Raw genomic sequence first — 20,011 nt, 5'->3', positions numbered from 1 at the left:
GGATTTTCATTCCCTTCCCCCAGATTGGGGTGGGACGCGGAATTTCGCATGTCCCCTCTTCATTGGGTTGGGGGGAGCAATAACAAAGTCTCCTGCCCAACGATGTTCTCCAGCGGTTCATCTAGTGTCTGCGGCGATACTTCTGGGGCACCCCCAGCTGCCTCCTGATCCCCCAGTTCTACTTCCCCTGGGGGAGCCCATTCCCGGCACAGGAATCCCTTCTCCCACGGGAATCTGTCCCTGCAGCCTTCCCCACGGGGGTTTGCAGCCTGTGGCCAGCAAGTCCCCTCAGCTCCTCCAAGGAGGGATCCTCCTGCCGCTCGGTCTGGAATTCAGCTGCTGGGGGAGGGAGCGGGACCTGTTCCCTCTGGCTGGCTGGGCCTGGGGTCACAGCCCCGCTGAGCCCTGTCCCTGGTCGCTCCCTCCCTGCCGTGGGATCACTTCCCAGCAGCGCCTCTGGACAAGGTGAACCTGGTTGGCAGCTGACCTGACCTGCCTGTGGGTCCCCCCACTCAGCTGGGGTCTCAGCTCCCACTGTGCTCAGCGCTGCCCTTGCTGTCCCAGTGGGGGTAGGCAGCGAGCTCGCTGCTTTCCTCACTGCATCAGAGCCAGCCTGAGCCCCCTCTCCGGTGTGCAGGGGGGCAGGAAACATCTCTCTGTCCCACCCAGCCCCAGGGGTCTGGTTACAGGCAGGCAGGTATCCTGAGCCTAGCAGCTCCTCCCCGCTGCCAGCCAGGTCATCTGCATTTTCACTGACCATTTCCCTCTCCGCCGATTGGTTCCCTGGATTCAAGTTCAAACCCTCGGCCGTTACAGGAGCAGGGCCTGGATCCTGTCCCAAAGAGACACAGTCACCCCCCAACAGGGTCTCGCAGCTATTATCCTGGAGCACCTCAACGGCCAGCCAGCCCCACCCCTCCTGGGTCTGCACAGGGATCTGGGCCATAGGCAGGGCGAGAGGCTTCGTCCCTGGGACCCTCACCCAGCTCACACAGCCCCTCAGCCTCTGAGGCTGCACCACCCAGGGCCTGACAACAGTTCTCTCTGTCCCAGGATCTCGCCACCCCAAGAATGTCTCCCCATTGACCATCACCTTCCGCTCCCACTGGGGGTCCGAGGGGCCCGACCCCAGGAAACTCCACACAGACATATAGGCCGGGGTCAGGAATCATAGAATCTCAGGATTGGAAGGGACCTCAGGAGGTCATCTAGTCCAACCCCCTGCTCAAAGCAGGACCAATCCCCAATTTTTGCCCCAAATCCCTAAATGGCCCCCTCAAGGATTGAACTCACAACCCTGGGTTTAGCAGGCCAATGCTCAAACCACTGAGCTATCCCTCCCCCACCCACCTGGCTGACGGAGTCTATGGCCTCGGGACCCAGCAAGGGAGCTAGACACCGGGGCTTTTCCGCAGGGTCCCCCTGGTTCAAATCTCCAGCCTGCTCAAAGGCAGTGAGGTGGCATCCACATCCCCCCCCCCTTAACCAGGGGCAGCAATTTAGTCTCGAGGTTCCCTGCGGAACTGGCCCCCCGGGGTCTATCCCCACTCACCCCTGGGGGGTCCCCTAGGCCTCTCCGCCCCACCACCGCCAGTTCATGCTGCTGCTGCTTCTGCAGCTCTTTCTCGGGCTCTCGCTGTCTCTCACAGTCCTCTTGCTCTCTTGCACTCAGCTCCAATCCCGTCCGTCTCTGATCCCCCGATAGGGAACCCAATTGTGAAGACCCTCGTCTGGTCAGGGACAGGAGTCTTGGCGATGCCTGGCTACCACTCCAGCTGCTCCCAGATCCTGCTATAGCCCCACCTGGGTCAGGAATCTGTCCCTTAGAGCGGTCATCCTCCTCCAGCTGCACGATGAACTCTGCTTTGGTGAACTTTCCAATGCTCAACCCTCTCTTTCTGCACAGGGTTACAATGTCCTTCTTAAGGAGACGGTGACAGGCCATCACTCCGCTCTTCCCAAGTTGTTGTGGACTCACAGGCCTGTGCGCTCTCAGCTCCCCACGGTTTCCAGGGAGAACCCCTAGTGTGCCAGCCCTTCTCGAGATCACCGCCTCTTTGCCAGGGTCGAGCGGCAGACTCCTCCGCCCCGGGACTGCTCGCTGCAATCCCCCGGGGGACCCTGTTACTGCAACAGACCTTCTCGTTGGTCACACACTCCCAGGGGTTAAGCGTAGCTCCTTCGCCCCCTGAAACAGCTCCTCTCTGAGCCTTCAACACGCCTGGTCCTCGTTAATCCCCCTTCGTTTTACTGATCGGGGTCTCAAACACGCAGCCTGAGGGGCTATTTCCTGCGGCCCGCCAGCTCCCTGCGACCCCCCTGCCCCCCCAGCATTTACATAGAGCGGCTCCGGCCCAGCGCGCACCAGGGGCAGGGCAGGCTCCCTGCCTGCCTGCCCTGCCCCCGCGTCGCTCTGGGAAGCAGCCGGGACCCGGGAAAGGGGGGCACAGGGGTCTGTGTGTTGCTCTTGCTCCAGGCACCACCCCCAGCAGCTCCCATTGGCCCCGGTTACCAATTCCTGGCCAATGGGAGCTGCTGGGGGTGGTCCCTGAAAACAACAGCAACACAGACCCCTGTGCCCCCCCCCCGCCCAGCCCACACTGCAGGTCCCAGCCACTTCCTGGAGCGATGCGGGGGCAGGGCAGGCAGGCAGGGAGCCTGCCCCGCCCCCGGTGCGTGCCGGGCCAGAGCCTGCCCCCCGAACCCTTCCTGCAGCCAAGCCCCATGCCCTGAGCCCCCTGCCACACCCCGCACCCCTCCTGCACCCCGACCCCTGCCCTGAGCCCCCTGCCGCACCCCGCACCCCTCCTGCACCCCGACCCCCTGCCCTGAGCCCCTGCTGCACCCTGCACCCCTCCTGCACTCCGACTCCCTGCCCTGAGCCCCCTGCTGCACCCCGCAACCCTCCTGCACCCCCTGGGGGCAGGGAGGGGGTGGAGTTGGGGTGGGGATTTCAGGGAAGGGGTTGGAATGGGGCCAGGGAAGGGGTGGGAAGAGGCGGGGCAAGGGTGGGGCCTCATGAAAGGGGTGGAGTGGGGGCGGGGCCGAGGGTGGCATGGTGGGAGGTGTCAGTAACGCGGCCCTCGGGCCAATGTACTAGTCCTCATGTGGCCCTCGTGGTCATTTGAGTTTGAGACCCCTGACCTAGATACTTAAGAAATACCTATGGGAAACTGAGGCACCCACTCAGTGTTCAGAGAAAACATTAAGAACATTCCCACTTCGTGACAGTGTCGTTTCCCACATTGCCACACTTTGAGAGGCTGCCTCGCCTTTACCCAGACTAATGGATTATTAACCTCAACGTCTCCCTTACGTCAGGCGCTGGACTTCCTTAGTACAATCAGTATTTTCAGATAACTGAGTGGTCCAGAAATCCGGGTGAAAATCGGTAAAAACAAATAATAGCGTTTTAGAGCCGGGAATGTCCCGGTAACCCCCGAAGGGCCTTGGGCAGAGCTGAGGTGCCTTTGATGTGGTGGTGGCGAGGTAGCAGGGCTGAAGCGGCAGAGAGCAGCTGCCTAGCAGAGGGATTCCAGTGCTTGTCTCTGGAGCAGTCGAAGCTGAAATCCCCTCAGCGGGGCCAGAGGCAGAGCCCCTGGCGCAGCCCGGTGAGCACTGGCCTGCCAGCGTCTTTGGCCTGCCCCAAGACAGCGCAGCCAGCTGTGAGCCTGGCGCTGGCCGAGGGCGATGCTTGGAACCCGACTGCCGCTTCCCGCTGGCAGAGGAGGTCTGAGGCCGGGGCTATCGCCAAGGCACCCTGGGTGAGTGGGGAGGCTGGGCAGAGTCCTACCTAAGCGTGTTACTGTATTATTTGCTGGTTTTCCCAGGTTTATTCTGTGGGTCCCTCCCCCCCAACACACACGTCTGTCCCCTGATAAAGTTCTCTTTGCTTTAAGCCCTGGGACTCGGGGCTTGCGGGTGGGGACGCATGGCCTGCCAAGGGCAGCCACCTGGTGCAGGTAGCTTCTTGGCGGGGTTCGAGATGATGTTATTTAAGTCTTTAAAAGGAACCCTAGAAAACGGAACCTGGCCCTCGGAGCTGCCAGCAACACTTGGCAGAAGGGCTACAGGGCGCGGCCGGGCCACTGGTGTGCTGGGGGGAACCGGCCGAAACGCCCTGCTCAAAGGGTTACGGGGAATCCTCGCACTGCGGGGTGCCAGGCCCATGGCTCAGCCAACGCACAGGAGGAAGTCGCTGAGAAACGACGACGATTCCAATGGTGCTCCTGGCAGCGCCCTCCCCTGGCAAACGGTGGAACAGCCGGCACAGGACCCTGCCCGTCAGAGAGATTTCAGCTTAAAAGAAAAGGCAACCGGAAGCCAGAGAGAGGCTGACCTGCTATGTATCTGGAGTTCTAAGTAGGTTGCCAACAGCGAGTAAAATACAGCAGAGCCTCAGCATTACGACCCCTCGGGGATGGAGGTTGTTCGTAACTCTGAAATGTTCATAACTCGGGACAAAAGGCTCTGGTTCTTTCAAAAGTTTACATCTGTACAGTGACTTACTACAGCTCGGAAACTTTACTAGGCAGAATCAAAATGCTGCTTTTAACCATCTGCATTTCAATGAAAGAAGCACAGAAACAGTTTCCTTTCCTTGTCAAATCTTTGTTTTTAACTTCCCCTTCAGTTTTTTAGTAGTTTATGTTAAACCCAGCACTGTACCGGGGGCCCCCTGAGGTTCCCAGCTGCCACAGGCCGTGGGGCTGCAGCTCCTGGCCGCCGCAGGCAGCAGGGGCTCCCGCAGCTCCTGGCTGATGCAGGCAGCAGGGGCTCCCCGCAGCTCCTGGCCAACACAGGCGGTGGGGCTCCCCAGAGCCCCAAGCCGCTGCGGGCGGAGGGGCCCCCCAGGGCTCCTGGCCACCGTGGGTGGCGGAGATACTCCAGAGCTCCAAGCTGGGGGACCCTGCAGCTCCAAGCCCCCCTAGGCCCTGGGGGCCCCGAGAACTCGGAGCAGCCCACACAGCTGCCCAACCTCTGCAGGGGGTGTGGGGACCCCACAGCTGGGCTCCCCGTTTTGTCAGGGGTATTTTTAGTTAAAGTCAAGAACAGGTCACGGGCTTTTCTTAATTTTTCATTATTGCCTGTGACCTGTCCGTGACTTTTATTAAAAATATCCGTGACAAAATCTTAGCCTTAGTTATAACTATGTGTGATATACCTGCATCTCCAACCTGTGCTGTGTTTCTAGGTGGCACCCCCAGACAGATTGACAGCAGCACTACCCAGCCTGCTTGACGACCCATCAAGGGCAATCAGCTGTACAACAATCCCATTGAGAGGGCCTATGCCTATGAGTCAGCGGACATGTAGGGACATGCTTATGGACAGGGGACTCCAGGAGCTTTTCCACGCCCATGTGCTGGGAGCTTGTGTCTGGGACAAAGGATGTACGAGCCATGTGGCAAAGGATATAAAAAGGCAGCTGCAGCTTCTCCATTTTGTCTTCAATCCTGGTTCCCACCTCTGGAGCAACTTCTCTACCCACTGAAGCTTTGAACAAAGGACTGAATGGCCCGTCCAAGCTGTGGATGTTCTCCAGAGGGACTCTACAAGCCAGCAAACTCACCCATGCTGCTAAGAACCTGATGTGTGGACTCTGAAGTCACATGTATGTATCTGACTGCTTTGACCATTTAACAATTCTCTCCTCATTCTTTTCTTTTCTAATAAACCTTTAGTTTTCGATACTAAAGGACTGGCTGGCAGAGTGGTATTTTGGGTAAGATCCAAACTAGTATTGATCTGGGAATGTGGCTGGCGATTTGGGGATTACAAGAACGTTTTGTATAGTGAATAGAGTTTTAAATAACTTCTCACTGTACTGGACCTAGGTGCTGATTGGGAGCCAGAGGCTGGAATGCAAAAAAGGGGCTGGGTGGTTTCTGTTTTTGGCTTCTTGACAACGAGTGTGGTGGGGATCAGGAGCACAGTGCGTGACCGGTTGGTGAGTCGAACTTCAGTGTTACGCACCAGTTTGGGGAGAATCAGCTCTGCTTTTGCAGCCTGCCCTGGCTTTGGCAGTGTCAGGGTGGACTGACCTAGGCACCTTGGGTTACAGGAGCACTCTCAGGATTTGGGCTCCCAGCAGAAAGCACCAAGGGGACCTCACTTTTTGGACTGCCACTGGAAAGAGACGCATGTTCAGATGCGTTTGACACTGTGTGGGGCTGGTGACAGAAACCTTCTATCCCAGGAACCGCTGTCGGAGTTATTCCAACCGGGAGATGCCAGCAAACCCGGGGAGGCCTCTGGCCTGTCAGCACCTTAAGGCTCAATGAGCAGCACTTCAACTTACCTCTCCCACCTGCTGCTGCCCTGGCTTAGGCACCTTCACATGGTGCTCTCGCTCCGCCTCCCCTGTGTGCTGGGATCTATCTATAGGGGGTCACGTTGACTACGCTCCTCACATCACTGCCCAGGTCACACGTCCCTTCTTTTCATTTTATCCTGCTGGCCCTGCCAGCAGCTGGGGCTGGAGATTGAATGTCAGTGAGACATAAACAAAATAACCGAAGTGCCCGCTCGCTTCTGGGAACTGCCAGCAAGGAGAGAACCAGCGCAGCTCAGGTTGCAGCCCCTGCCTGCTGCGAGGGGATATAAAGACAGGGCCTGACTGGTGGCCCCAGACTAAGTGCTGGGGAGACTCAATTGGCTTCTGCAGGTGGCTTTTACTCCAAGTGATGATGGGGAAAATCGGCTTCTCCCTGCTCCTCGCCCTGGCTCTGGTGACTGTTGGCACCTCTTCAGAGAGAAAGGTATGGGGCAGACTGGGCAGGTTGAGGGGCTGAGGGGGCTGGGCGCTGGCTCTGGGCTGTCTCAGGATCGGGCAGGCCGAGGGGCCAAGAGGGTTGTTCCAGGGATAGTTTCTGCAGCAGGGGCCAGAATCCCCTTGCTCCATCGATCTGGTGAAATGGCAGCAGGCGGTGGCCAGGCAGGTGCTGCGGCCGGTGGCTCGACGGGACAAAAACCACAACACCTTTTTTAAACCTCTCTGTTTTGGGGCCTGACTTGGGCACGTTTAGTGTAGGGGAGACCAGCCGAGCAGGGGACTTGATAACGGGTCCAGTCTGTAACAGGCTGCCACGAAGAGGACAGTGCCCAGCTGCTGTCCCTGTCCACTGAGGGAGGGCAGGAGGGATTCAGCTCAGTTTGCACCAAGGGAGGTTTAAGTTAGATACTCAGATCTAAGTTCCCGCCATCAGGGTGTTAAGCACTGGGGCTGCGCCAGCCCTGTCACTGGGGGTTTTTAAGAGCAGGTTAAATAAACCCCTCTCAGAGATGGTCTAGGTACAACGTCCGCCTGCTGCAGCACAGAGCACTAGACCAGACGGCCTCTCCAGGTCCCATCCAGCCCCACATTTCTATGGTCTGGGGGGTCGGAGTCACGTGCTGAACTGTTGGCGTTGGCCATTCTCTGCTTCATGCTGTGTAAGGTCGGACTCCGGCTCTTCGGGTCTGTGCTCAGCAGTGCCCACCCCTGACCTGAGGGCAGGAAGCTCCACAGTGCAGGTGTGGGAGCGAGCACGAGGAATGCAAGGCTTGGATTTCAGTAAAAGCACACGCTGACCATGGCGAGACGCAGGGGACTCTGCAAGGCCATTCCCTCTGGTGCGCTGGGACCCTGCCTGGAAGGATCTTTGCTGGACAAAGCCAGGAGCTCATTAATCTTCCATCAGAAATTATGGCCACTAGGAACGCAACCTCCACGCCCACAATGAACTGGGCCAGAGGTTCTTCTCATGACCAGCTGGTCCCCTGGGATCTCAGGAACCAGAGCACAGGCGAGGCACTTTGGTTTTTTATGTCCTAGTTTGCAGGGTCTCTCTTTTGCCTTTGGGGCTCTTGGGGTCACGGTCTCAGCTGAGTGTCTGACCATGCAGTGCTGTGCGTGGGACCACGTCTGCTCCCCTTTCAGTGTGACCTGTCCGGACTGTGGCGGAATGAGCTGCGCTCGCTGATGGAAATACATGAAGTTAACGATGCAGGAGAATTCTCCGGCGACTACCTCACAGCGGTGACAGCCACCAGCAACTGTATCCGCAGGTCGCCCCTGAAGGGAGCCCAGCATGACACGAAACAGAGGGGCCAGCCGACCTTCGGCTTCACTGTGAACTGGGAGAAGTTCTCAAGTACGTACCACACGCTGCTTCGGGGCTGGGTGGGGGGAGTTACTGTCAGCATGAATGGGGGGTGCCGGGGGCACTTGGAGGATTATTTTGGTTTGTTCGCATGCCAGAAATGGTTGTGGGAAATATGTGACTCAGTGCAGTAATTGTGTTCAATAATGAACTGTATATGGCACCAGCAAGCCCATTACTGGCTACTGTGTCCATTTCTGCTGTCCGCATTTCAAAGGGATATTACAGTCTTGGAAAGGGGTCAGAAAACAGCTACCAGGATGGTTCGAGCTCTGGGAAACTGGCTGCCCGGGGGGAGACTAACGCAGCTCAATCTATTTAGCTGATACAAGAGAAGGTTACGGAGGTGTCTGATCATGGCCTATGGGTGTGCACCGCAGTTAGCTCAAGTTATACTTTGAGAGTCACCCCAAACTCGACTCCTGGCCACACACACACACGTGTCTAGCTTACCTAAATTCCAGATAGCTGGCCCATGGGAGGTGTGGGGTGGGTTGAAGCCTGAATGATGCTGAGGCTCTAGCTAGTAATGCAGGGGGACTGGGGGTGAAACAGCTCCAGTTACAACAACTCATCAGCAGCTAATTCAATCATTCTGCTAACCCAGTGGCTCCATGTAACTCCGGTGCGGCCGCTCTCACTGCAGCCAGGCTAGTGCTGTAACGCAGGGGACTAACTTCAGCTATCGCAGTGAAGCTAAACCCTGCAAGAACCTGCATGTGGAGAGCTTCCTGACAGCCGATGATGCTTTAATCTAGCAGACAAAGGTGTCTGGAATCTGAAACCAGACGTATCCAAATTAGAAATGAAGTGGAACTTTTTACCGGTGCAGGTGATTAGCCAATGGGACAACTGAGCTGGACACGTGGTGGATCCTCCATCACTTGGAATCTTTACATCAAGACGGAGTCTGTTTCCAAAAGCTCCCTCTGGCTCGACCAGCCATGGCAGGCTGGACACTGGGATACCTGGGGGAGGTCCCCAGGGCTGGGTTACCTGGGAGGCCAGGTTGCGGCTGATCACAGGGAGGACAATGGCGTGATCAAATGACCGGGGAGGAAGATATCAGCTGCACTTTGTATGGCCTGCTGAGGGGCAGGGGTGGGTTGGGGAGGCCAGAGGCTGAGGGGTAGAACCAGGGCCTGAAGGAGATGGTGAGGAGGTGGAGATGGTGATGGTGAGGAGGAAGCCAGCAGACTTTGGAGATGGCCTCGGCATGTGGGGCCTGGGAGGCGGAGTCCAAGTGTCCCGCAGCCTGCAGGCCTCTCCCCTTCCTGGCCCTGACCCGGCTCATGTAGCCGCCCCTGAAAATGGAGTCATTGCACTGCTCCGCCGTCTGGGCCAGTGCCTGGGAAAGTGCGTCATCGGGGAGAGATGGGCTCTTTGTATGCCTGTGGCCGGGAGTCGTATCATCGCCACAGAGCGCACCCCCTCCCTCCACCCTGAGCTCTGGGCTCGGTGTCTCTGGGGGACACTGAGCATGTGGCACCGTCTCTCCCTCTGACTCCTGTCCGGCTCCCTCGCAGACTCGACAACCGTCTTCGTGGGCCAGTGCTTCGTGGATGATAAAGGGAAGGAAACTCTGAAGACCATGTGGCTGCTGCGTGAGGAGGTTGGATCCCCTGGAGATGGCTGGAGAGCGACCAGGTGGGTGACGGGGCACAGACTGCCCGGGAGTGAAGGTGCTGCCTGCAGAGCTGGGACTGCAGGGCCTGGCCCCGTCTCTGCTCGGCGCTGTGCCAAGGGCTGGGATCCCGAGCCCGGCTCTGAGCCTGTGCGGGATGAGATGGCCAAGGGCAGGGCAGGGCTCTCAGCCCAAAATCACAAATCCATCCCCTGTACCTGGCTGGAGAAGGAGGTGGTGTGAACAGGAATGAAGGTTTATTCCCCAAAGGTGCTGAGTTCCCTGGGCCCTGTCACACCCCAGGGCTGTGTGTGATCCCCTGGCGGGTCAGGCCGGGGCAGGGCCATGTCTTCCCATAGTTCTTCTTCAAGAACTTGCTGATGGGTGAGCAACCCACCGGGAGTGTGGGCATCCTGTGAGGGGAGCATCCCCAGGGGAGCATGGTGCTCCTGCCTCTCCTTGTACTGGGCAGCCCCCAGTGCAGGCCCATGCTAGGCCAGTAACACCAGCTCTGTGCTTCCCTGCAGGGTTGGCACAAACGTTTTCACCCGGAAACGAAATGTAGAGCGGGGGAAAATCCTTCAGCAGCACTCTCCACCCTGCGATGCTCCAACTCCAACTCCAACAGCACAGTGAACACGCTCTCCAGCTCCACGGTTCCTGTACCCACCCGGTCTTGAATTGTTCTGGCCTCTCTCGAGCGTCTCGCCCAGCAGAGTCGCCCGTCTCTGTCTCCATCTCCCCCTCACTCTCTGGTTACCCCCCCAGAATCGCTGCCTCGCCCCCAACGCTGCAGTTTAGTTCATTTCTCAGCAGTACTCTAGCGCGGGAGGCAAATGAGTCTCTTGTGTTTTTATCTCTCTTGGCTTTTTCAGTCGTGACACCCACCTGCCCCTCTCTGACTTCCCTGGATGGTTCCGAAATCTCTCCCATTAGCTGGGGCCTTTCTGGGACACTCCTGGCAGCTTTATTGCCCTGGGTTCACTCCTTTCCTCACTCTCCATCAGTCTGTGGTAGAGATTGCACCAACCTTACTGAAGTCCCAAGGAAATGGTGCTCCCCTTCTAAATGGCCTTTACATTAGCTCAGGACTATCCACTCTCAGTGCTCCCAGCTCAAAGGTTCATTTCTCTTAGAAAGTTTCAGCCCTTCGTGAGTTCTGGACTCTAGGTACCAAATAAACTTTGTTCCAACGGAAAAATATTGTGCCATTCTGTGTTATTATTATTTGAAAATAGCTCTTAGTTCACCATCTGCAGCAGGCTACTTAATACTGCATAGTGACCTGGGACAAGGAGAGTGATGGGGAACTGCTTAATGTAGAGGGGTCATACACCATCGGTGGAGCGTGCTGGGTTGCGAATATATTTCCCCATCTCTCTCTTTCTCAGCAATTCAATCCCCCCTCTCAACTGCCCATCATGCTGACTGAAATGGTCTCGTCGTTTCCTTGTACTCTCCTGTTGGTTTGTCTGTATCATAGAATCATAGAAATGTAGAAATGAAAGGGACCTTGATAGGTCGTCTAGTCCAATCCCTGCACTGAGTCAGGACTAAGTATTATGGAGACCATCCCTGACAGGTGTCTGTCTGAACTGTTCTAAAAACCTCCAGTGACAGAAATTCCACAGCTTCCCAAGGTAACTTCTTCCAGTGCTTAGCCACCACAGAAGGGCGGTCACCCATCTGCAGGTAGGTCATCCCCGGGTCTTCTGCACACCCTGGAAACTTTTCCTGTATACCTCGGGGGTCAATTCAAACTTGCGCAGCAGGGCTTGTTTGAACAGTTCATAGTCCCCAGGTTCCACCCCATCCATCTGGCTGAACATCCCTATGGCCTTGGGACACAGTAAGGGGGTGAGATGCTGGAGCCTGTCTGTAGGGTCAACCTGGTGTGCATTGCAGGCCTTCTCAAAAGCAGTGAGGAAGGTGTCTACATCATCCCCTTCCTTAAACTGAGACACCACTTTGATATCGGCTTTCCCTGCGGGCTTAGCCACCCTTGGCCCATCCCCACTCACCCCAGCAGGGATCTCTCTGCCTCTCAGCTCTGCCGTCGCCAGTTCATGCCGTCTCTGCTCTTCCTCATGCTTTCACTCTCTCTCACGGTCCTGCTGTTACTTCTCACGGTCCTCCAGCTCTTTCAGTTTCAGCTCCACTTCCAACCATCTCAGCTCCAGTCTCAGCTCCACCGACGGGGAACTTGGTTGTGAAGATCTCCTGCTGGTTGGATAGGTGGGTCCCAGGATCGCCTGGCTGCTTTCAGCCCCTCCTGTGGCCTCAGTTGGGTTGGGGCCTGGGGCGGCCCCTGGGGCTGCTCACAGCCTCTCTCAGCTTTGTCAGGAACCGGCTCCTTAGAGCAATCATTCTCCTCCAACTGAGCAATCAGCTGCTCCTTGGTGAACTTTCCAACGTGCAGCCCTCTCTCCCTGCACAGCTCTACAATGTCCTTCTAAGGGGATGGTTATAGGCCATCTCCACGCTGTTCCCAAGTGGTCACGGACTCATAGGCCTGTGCTCTCTCAGCTCCCCACGGCGCTTGGGGGGACCCTTTCAGTGTGACAGCCCTTCTCGGAGGTCCACACTCCTCTCAGGGGTCAAGTCGTAGGCCCCTTCGCCTCCTGGAACCGCACCTCTCTGAGCCTGGTCCTCGTTAATCCCCCTTTGTTTTACTGCTCCCCAGTCACTTACTGCAGGATGCTCTGTCCGCGGGGTGCAGTTTATCCCACCTCTGGCACCAGTTGTCACGGAGTCCCCAGGCGATGCTCTGGAACTGCTCCCTACGAAGCCAGTCAGGACTCCGGGGAAGTCTCCTCTCTGGGAGCAGGATACACAGCTCACCCAGCTTCCACCTTCCTGGGTCTGACCTTGGAGCATTCAGCCTCCTCTGCCCCTCCGTGCGCTTCCCACAGCGAGTCCGCCCAGGCAGGATCCTGGGGAAGCCAGAGAGTCCTGCCCCCCAACTCTGCAGCCAGACGGGACTCTCAGCCAGCCGGGAAAACAGAAGGTTTATTAGTCGACAGGAACACGGTCTAAAACAGAGCTTGTTAGCACAGAAATCAGTGACTTTCAGCCAAGTCCATCTTGGGAATCCTGGGTCAGACGCCCTGGACTCCCCCATATCTAGTCCCCAAAAAACCTGACTCCCCAGCTTCCAGTGACCCGACCTCTGACCCGCCCATTGCTCCTCCTCCTGGCCTTTTGTCTCACTTCCTGGGCAAAGAGTCACCTGGTCGCATCCCCCTCCTGGGTCTCAGGTTACAAAGGCCATCGCCTACGTGTAGAGCTGGGCAGCCACATCTGCCCAAACGCCACAGCAAAAGTCACACACCAAATTCCCATCACCTAAGCATTGGTGCAGTACAAAGGGAAACTGAGGTACACACAGGATTAGTATCGGACTCACATGCAACATAACAAGGTGAATAAAACCCCAATTTGTCACAACTGCTCATTACACTTAGATCTGATTGTTACTGGTTTCATGTGCTGTTTTAATGAATAGTACAAGCAAGTGAAAATAGAATGTAAAATGTGTTAGAAATTGGTTTGTTAGTTATTAATGATTTCTACAGCGCTGTCGATTAATCGCAGTTGACTCACATGATTAACTCAAAAAATTTAATCGCGATTAAAAAAATTAATCGTGATTAACTGTTAAACAATAGAATACCAAGTGAAATATATTAAATATTTGTGGATTTTTTTCTACATTTTCAAATATATTGATTTCTATTGCAACCCCGAATACAGAGTGTACAGTGCTCACTTTATATTATTATTTTTATTACAAATATTTGCACTGTAAAAACAAAAGAAATAGTATTTTTCAATTCACCTCATACAAGTACTGTGGCGCAATCTCTTTATCGTGAAAGTGTAACTTACAAATGTAGATTTTTTTTATACATAATGGCACTCAAAAACAAAACCACGTAAAACTTTAGAGCCTACAAGTCCACTCAGTCCTACTTCTTGTTCAGCCAATCGCTCAGACAAACAAGTTTGTTCACATTTATGGGAGATAGTGGTGCCCGCTTCTTATTTACAATGTCACCTGAAAGTGTGAACAGCCGTTCACATGGCACTTTTGTAGCTGGCGTTGCAAGGTATTCATGTGCTAGATCTGCTAAACATTAGTATGCCCCTTCATGCTTCAGCCACCATTCCAAAGGACATGCTGCCATGCTGATGATGCATGTTAAAAAAATAATGCATTAATTAAATTTGTGACTGACCTCCTTGGGGGAGAATTGTGTGTCTCCTGATCTGTGTTTTACCCACACTCTCCATATATTTCATGTTGTAGCAGTCTGGGATGGTGACCCAGCACATGTTCATTTTAAGAACACTTTCACAGCAGATTTGACAAAACGCAAAGGTGGTACCAATATGAGATTTCTAAAAATAGCTACAGCACTCGACCCAAGGTTTAAGAATCTGAAATGCCTTCCAAACTCTGAGAGGGATGAGGTGTGGAGCATGCTTTCAGAAGTCTTAAAAGAGCAACACTCTGATGTGGAAACTACAGAACCCGAACCACCAAAAAAGAAAATTAACCTCCTGCTGGTGGCATCTGACTCAGATGATGAAAATGAACATGCGTCCGCCCTGCTCTGGATTGTTATCGAGCAGAACCTGTCATCAGGATGGATACATGTCCCCTGGAATGGTGGTTGAAGCATGAAGGGACATATGAATCTTTAGCGCATCTGGCACGTAAATATCTGGCACGTAAATATCTTGTGATGCAAGCTACAACAGTGCCATGAGAAAGCCTGTTCTCATTTTCAGGCGACATTGCAAATAAGAAGCGGGCAGTATTATCTCCTGCGAATTGTAAACAAACTTGTTTGTCTGAGCGATTGGCTGAAGTAGGACTGAGTGGACTTGTAGGCTCTAAAGTTTTACATTGTTTTATTTTGAATACAGTTTTTTTTGTACATAATTCTACATTTGTAAGTTCAACTTTCATGATAAAGAGATTGCACTACAGTACTTGTATTAGGTGAATTGAAAAATACTATTTCTTTTGTTTTGTATAGTGCAAATATTTGTAATCAAAAATAAATACAAAGTGAGCACTGTACACTTTGTATTCTGTGTTGTAATCGAAATCAATATATTTGAAAATGTAGAGAACATCCAAAAATATTTAAATAAATGGTATTCTATTATTAACAGTATGATTAATTGCCATTAATGTTTTTTATCGCGATTACATTTTTTATTCCTTGACAGCCCTAGTTTTCTATATATACTATGATGCGTGTACATGTTTGTTGTAAATATAGGACCTGGCTGTGCAGGTGTGAGCACTCTGGCAATGGCAGGATTTTAGCAATGGGGAATGCAAGGGAGCTTGATAAAACTTAGTGGGTTTTGTTTGTTGCTTTTCTCCCAATACCACGAGAACGAGGAAGAGCTGAAGAGGAGTCAGGACCCTGAGACTGACAGTCCCCATGGCCAATCAGGAGAGGCCAGGGCTCCAAGTCAGTTGGACTGACAGGGTGGGCAGGGTAGTGAGGGAAACTGAGGCACACTACCATATTGCTTTCATGGCTAAATGTCAAGATTCTTGTACTATGAACAACATTAATATCTACATTGACTTGACGTTAATTGGGTTCCAAACATTTGCCAGAGCTTATATGGATAAAGTAGCTATGTTCTTTAGCTCTTGGCAAGATCACATGAGACATAAAGGAACCATGCTGCAAGAGCAGATCCAATCCACTGTCGTTCTAATCAAGTTTTACCTTGAGTTTGTAAAAAGATTCAATCGTGTTATTGAACATGGCTTTGATAAACCATTCTGTTATACACTGGTACGGCTTCTAACCCAGTACTTGCTGTAGTAAGACGGAACCAAGGATGGGGAGCTCTTGGGATGCAGTCAGTGATGTTGGTGTCATCCCTTCCTGCATCAATTTTGTGTTGGGGATGTGACATTATTGACATGAACTGGGACCGTATAGATCATTGTTGCAACCACTGTTATATATTTGCAGCAGATATTGTACAAAGGTTGTCGTGTGCGGTGTCTAGGGGAAGGTTCTGGTTTGCTGGTTAAGATGATGCTGTCTGTCTGGGTGTGTCATTTTTGTAGCTGAAGTTATGAATATTGGCTCTGTACTTGTATTGCAATGTGTTTGATTCTGCACTGGCAAGTTTCTGGGCAGTAAAGCAGCTTTGCGCTGTGACGCCCGAGGGGTCACACGGCCAAGCCACTGCGTGCACAGAAACTGCACAGCTGCCGGGCTCTAAAACCCACCCCGACGGGCGGCATCGAGCTTCCTGCGCCAGGGCTACAGCAGCGCGGTGCCCGTGGAGGCTCCCTGGTGGTTACAGGGCTGCACCTGGCCTCCGGGAGGTGCCCCACAATGCCTGCTCTCGCCTCCCTGGCCATCGGTTTGAACTCTACTGCCCTGCCCTCAGGTGACCAGCCGTCAGCCCCACCCCGGACATTCCTTGGGAAATCTGAACGTCCCCTCCCTGTCTGCTCGGTGACGCGTGCAGTGGTCTCAGGGTATCTTTCCAGGTGGCTGTCAGGGTTCCCTCCCCACTCTGAACTCCAGGGTACAGATGTGGGGACCCGCATGAAAGACCCCCTAAGCTTATTCTTACCAGCTTAGGTTAAAAAATTCCCCAAGGCACAAACTTTGCCTTGGCCTTGAACCCTATGCTTCTTGAACTCCTGGTGAGTATTTGCTTCAGGTTGGGGGGCCGTCTGTAGGCAAGGACTGGCCTGTCTCCCAAGATCTGTGAGAGTGATGGGTCGTCCTTCAGGATAGGTTGTAGATCCTTGATAATGCGTTGGAGAGGTTTTAGTTGGGGGCTGAAGGTGATGGCTAGTGGCGTTCTGTTGTTTTCTTTGTTGGGCCTGTCCTGTAGTAGGTGACTTCTGGGAACTTTTCTGGCTCTATCAATCTGTTTCTTCACTTCAGCTGAAAAACATTGTTCAAGAAACAAATTGACAGAGCCAGAAGAGTACCCAGAAGTCACCTACTACAGGACAGGCCCAACAAAGAAAATAACAGAACGCCACTAGCCGTCACCTTCAACCCCCAACTAAAACCCCTCCAACGCATCGTTAAGGATCTACAACCTATCCTGAAGGATGACCCATCACTCTCACAGATCTTGGGAGAAAGGCCAGTCCTTGCCTACAGACGGCCCCCCAACCTGAAGCAAATACTCACCAGCAACCACACAACAGAACCACTAACCCAGGAACCTATCCTTGCAACAAAGCCCGTTGCCAACTGTGTCCACATATCTATTCAGGGGACACCATCATGGGGCCTAATCACATCAGCCACACTATCAGAGGCTCGTTCACCTGCACATCCACCAATGTGATATATGCCATCATGTGCCAGCAATGCCCCTCTGCCATGTACATTGGTCAAACTGGACAGTCTCTACGTAAAAGAATAAATGGACACAAATCAGATGTCAAGAATTATAACATTCAAAAACCAGTCGGAGAACACTTCAATCTCTCTGGTCACTCGATTTCAGACCTAAAAGTCGCATTATTACAACAAAAAGACTTCAAAAACAGACTCCAATGAGAGACTGCTGAATTGGAATTAATTTGCAAACCCGATACAATTAACTTAGGCTTGAATAGAGACTGGGAGTGGATGGGTCATTACACAAAGTAAAACTATTTCCCCATGTTTACTCCCCCCCTTCACCCCCCACTGTTCCTCAGATGTTCTTGTCAACTGCTGGAAATGGCCCACCCTGATTATCGATGTGACGAAGTGAAACTGTTCTTAATGTTTCTTCTGAATAGTGTGGGGGTGCCTCAGTTTCCCCTAGGCAGTTCTTAAGTATCTAGGGGGTGGGATAAGGGTGTATGATCCTTGCAGAGCCCTACAGGGCAGGTGTGTGCAGGGGTCTGGACACAGAGAATGGCCAACATCCTGTTTCCTGGCCACTGATGGCCTGGGCCCTTCCCCCCTGCAAGGTGAGAGCTAAAGGGTTGGAGAACAAAGGAATCAGGTGCCCTCCTGGCCCGGGAAAGGGACAAAGCCCAGAGGAGGAGGGGCTGGAGGGAGTTTCAGTTTGGGGCTGGCTGGAGACATGGAGTGAAGGGCAGACGTGGTTGTCTGGCTCACTGCCCCCCAAAATGGACCCAGCTGAGGGGTCCTGTTCTCTGCACCTACAAGCTCTGTTTTAGACCATGTTCCTGTCGTCTAATAAACCTCTGTTTTACTGGCTGGCTGAGAGTCACGTCTGCCTGCGGAGTTGGGGGGCAGGACCCTCTGGCTTCCCCAGGACCCCGCCTGAGCGGACTCACTGGGGGAAGCGCAAGAAGGGGGGGGGAGGCTGGAGGCTCCGAGGTCAGACCCAGGAAGGTGGAAGCCGGGTGAGCTGTGTGTCCTGCAGACAGGCTGCTCCCAGAGAGGAGACTGCCCCAGAGTCCTGCCTGGCTTCATGGGTAGCAGTTCCAGAGTATTGCCCAGGGACTCCGTGACAATCACTACAAAAGGTTTTCTCCCCCCCCCCCTCCCCCCCCGGCTCTCCTGCTGGTAATAGCTCATCTTAAGTGGTCACTCTCATTACAGTGTGTATGATAACACCCATTTTTTCATGTTCTGTGTGTATATAAATCTCCCCACTGTATTTTCTACTGAATGCATCCGATGAAGTGAGCTGTAGCTCACGAAAGCTTATGCTCAAATAAATTGGTTAGTCTCTAAGGTGCCACTAGTACGCCTTTTCTTTTTGGCATTGTTTAGTCTGCGGAAGAGAAGAATGAGGGGGGATTTGATAGCTACTTTCAACTACCTGAAAGGGGGTTCCAAAGAGGATGGATCTAGACTGTTCTCCGTGGCAGCAGATGACAGTCAGCATGGATTCACCAAGGGTAGGTCATGCCTGACTAATCTAATCGCCTTCTATGTTGAGATTACTGGTTCTGTGGATGAAGGGAAAGCAGTGGATGTATTGTTTCTTGACTTTAGCAAAGCTTTTGACACGGTCTCCCACAGTATTCTTGTCAGCAAGTTAAAGAAGTATGGGCTGGATGGATGCACTACAAGGTGGGTAGAAAGTTGGCTAGATTGTCGGGCTCAACGGGTCGTGATCAATGGCTCCATGTCTAGTTGGCAGCCGGTGTCAAGTGGAGTGCCCCAGGGGTCGGTCCTGGGGCCGGTTTTGTTCAATATCTTCATAAATGATCTGGAGGATGGTGTGGATTGCACCCTCAGCAAGTTTGCAGATGATACTAAACTGGGAGGAGTGGTAGATACGCTGGAGGGCAGGGATAGGATACAGAGGGACCTAGACAAATTGGAGGATTGGGCCAAAAGAAATCTGATGAGGTTCAATAAGGATAAGTGCAGGGTCCTGCACTTAGGACGGAAGAATCCCATACACCGCTACAGACTAGGGACCGAATGGCTAGGCAGCAGTTCTGCAGAAAAGGACCTAGGGGTGACAGTGGACGAGAAGCTGGATATGAGTCAGCAGTGTGCCCTTGTTGCCAAGAAGGCCAATGGCATTTTGGGATGTATAAGTAGGGGCATAGCGAGCAGATCGAGGGACGTGATCGTTCCCCTCTATTCGACATTGGTGAGGCCTCATCTGGAGTACTGTGTCCAGTTTTGGGCCCCACACTACAAGAAGGACGTGGATAAATTGGAGAGAGTCCAGCGAAGGGCAACAAAAATGATTAGGGGTCTGGAAGACATGACTTATGAGGAGAGGCTGAGGGAACTGGGATTGTTTAGTCTGCAGAAGAGAAGAATGAGGGGGGATTTGATAGCTGCTTTCAACTACCTGAGAGGTGGTTCCAGAGAGGATGGTTCTAGACTATTCTCAGTGGTAGAAGAGGACAGGACAAGGAGTAATGGTCTCAAGTTGCAGTGGGGGAGGTTTAGGTTGGATATTAGGAAAACTTTTTCACTAGGAGGGTGGTGAAACACTGGAATGCGTTACCTAGGGAGGTGATAGAATCTCCTTCCTTGGAAGTTTTTAAGGTCAGGCTTGACAAAGCCCTGGCTGGGATGATTTGATTGGGGATTGGTCCTGCTTTGAGCAGGGGGTTGGACTAGATGACCTCCTGAGGTCCCTTCCAACCCTGATATTCTATGATTCTATGATTCTATGACAGAACAAGGAGTAATGGTCTCAAGTTGCAGTGGGGGAGGTTAGGTTGGATATTAGGAAAAACTTTTTCACTAGGAGGGTGGTGAAACACTGGAATGCGTTACCTAGGGAGGTGGTG

At 53.3% G+C, this 20,011-nt stretch overlaps 2 protein-coding genes across 2 annotated transcripts in view; both read left to right on the top strand.

Annotated features, from left to right (window-relative positions):
* Positions 1-20,011, top strand: part of LOC102930680 (avidin) — a 71,253-nt gene that overhangs the window by 30,019 nt on the left and 21,223 nt on the right. The gene's annotated exons all lie outside the window — the stretch shown is intronic.
* LOC102930902 (avidin) lies at positions 6,658-10,565 on the top strand. Its single transcript, XM_043546532.1, has 4 exons — positions 6,658-6,761; positions 7,922-8,122; positions 9,661-9,791; positions 10,296-10,565. Exons 1-4 carry the CDS (start codon positions 6,687-6,689, stop codon positions 10,402-10,404), a joined length of 516 nt encoding a protein of 171 aa, XP_043402467.1. The 5' UTR covers positions 6,658-6,686; the 3' UTR covers positions 10,405-10,565.

The sequence above is a fragment of the Chelonia mydas genome, chromosome 5 (genome assembly GCF_015237465.2).
Source record: "Chelonia mydas isolate rCheMyd1 chromosome 5, rCheMyd1.pri.v2, whole genome shotgun sequence".
In the NCBI taxonomy this organism is placed as follows: Eukaryota; Metazoa; Chordata; order Testudines; family Cheloniidae; genus Chelonia; species Chelonia mydas.
This window is presented reverse-complemented; position numbering and strand designations above follow the sequence as displayed.

Coding starts and splice junctions, on each gene's coding strand:
- LOC102930902 (XM_043546532.1), top strand. CDS start 6,687: ATGATGGGGAAAATCGGCTTCTCCCTGCTCCTCGCCCTGGCTCTGGTG. Junction 8,123..9,660: donor TCGGCTTCACTGTGAACTGG/GAGAAGTTCTCA, acceptor CTCCTGTCCGGC/TCCCTCGCAGACTCGACAAC. Junction 9,792..10,295: donor GATGGCTGGAGAGCGACCAG/GTGGGTGACGGG, acceptor GCTTCCCTGCAG/GGTTGGCACAAACGTTTTCA.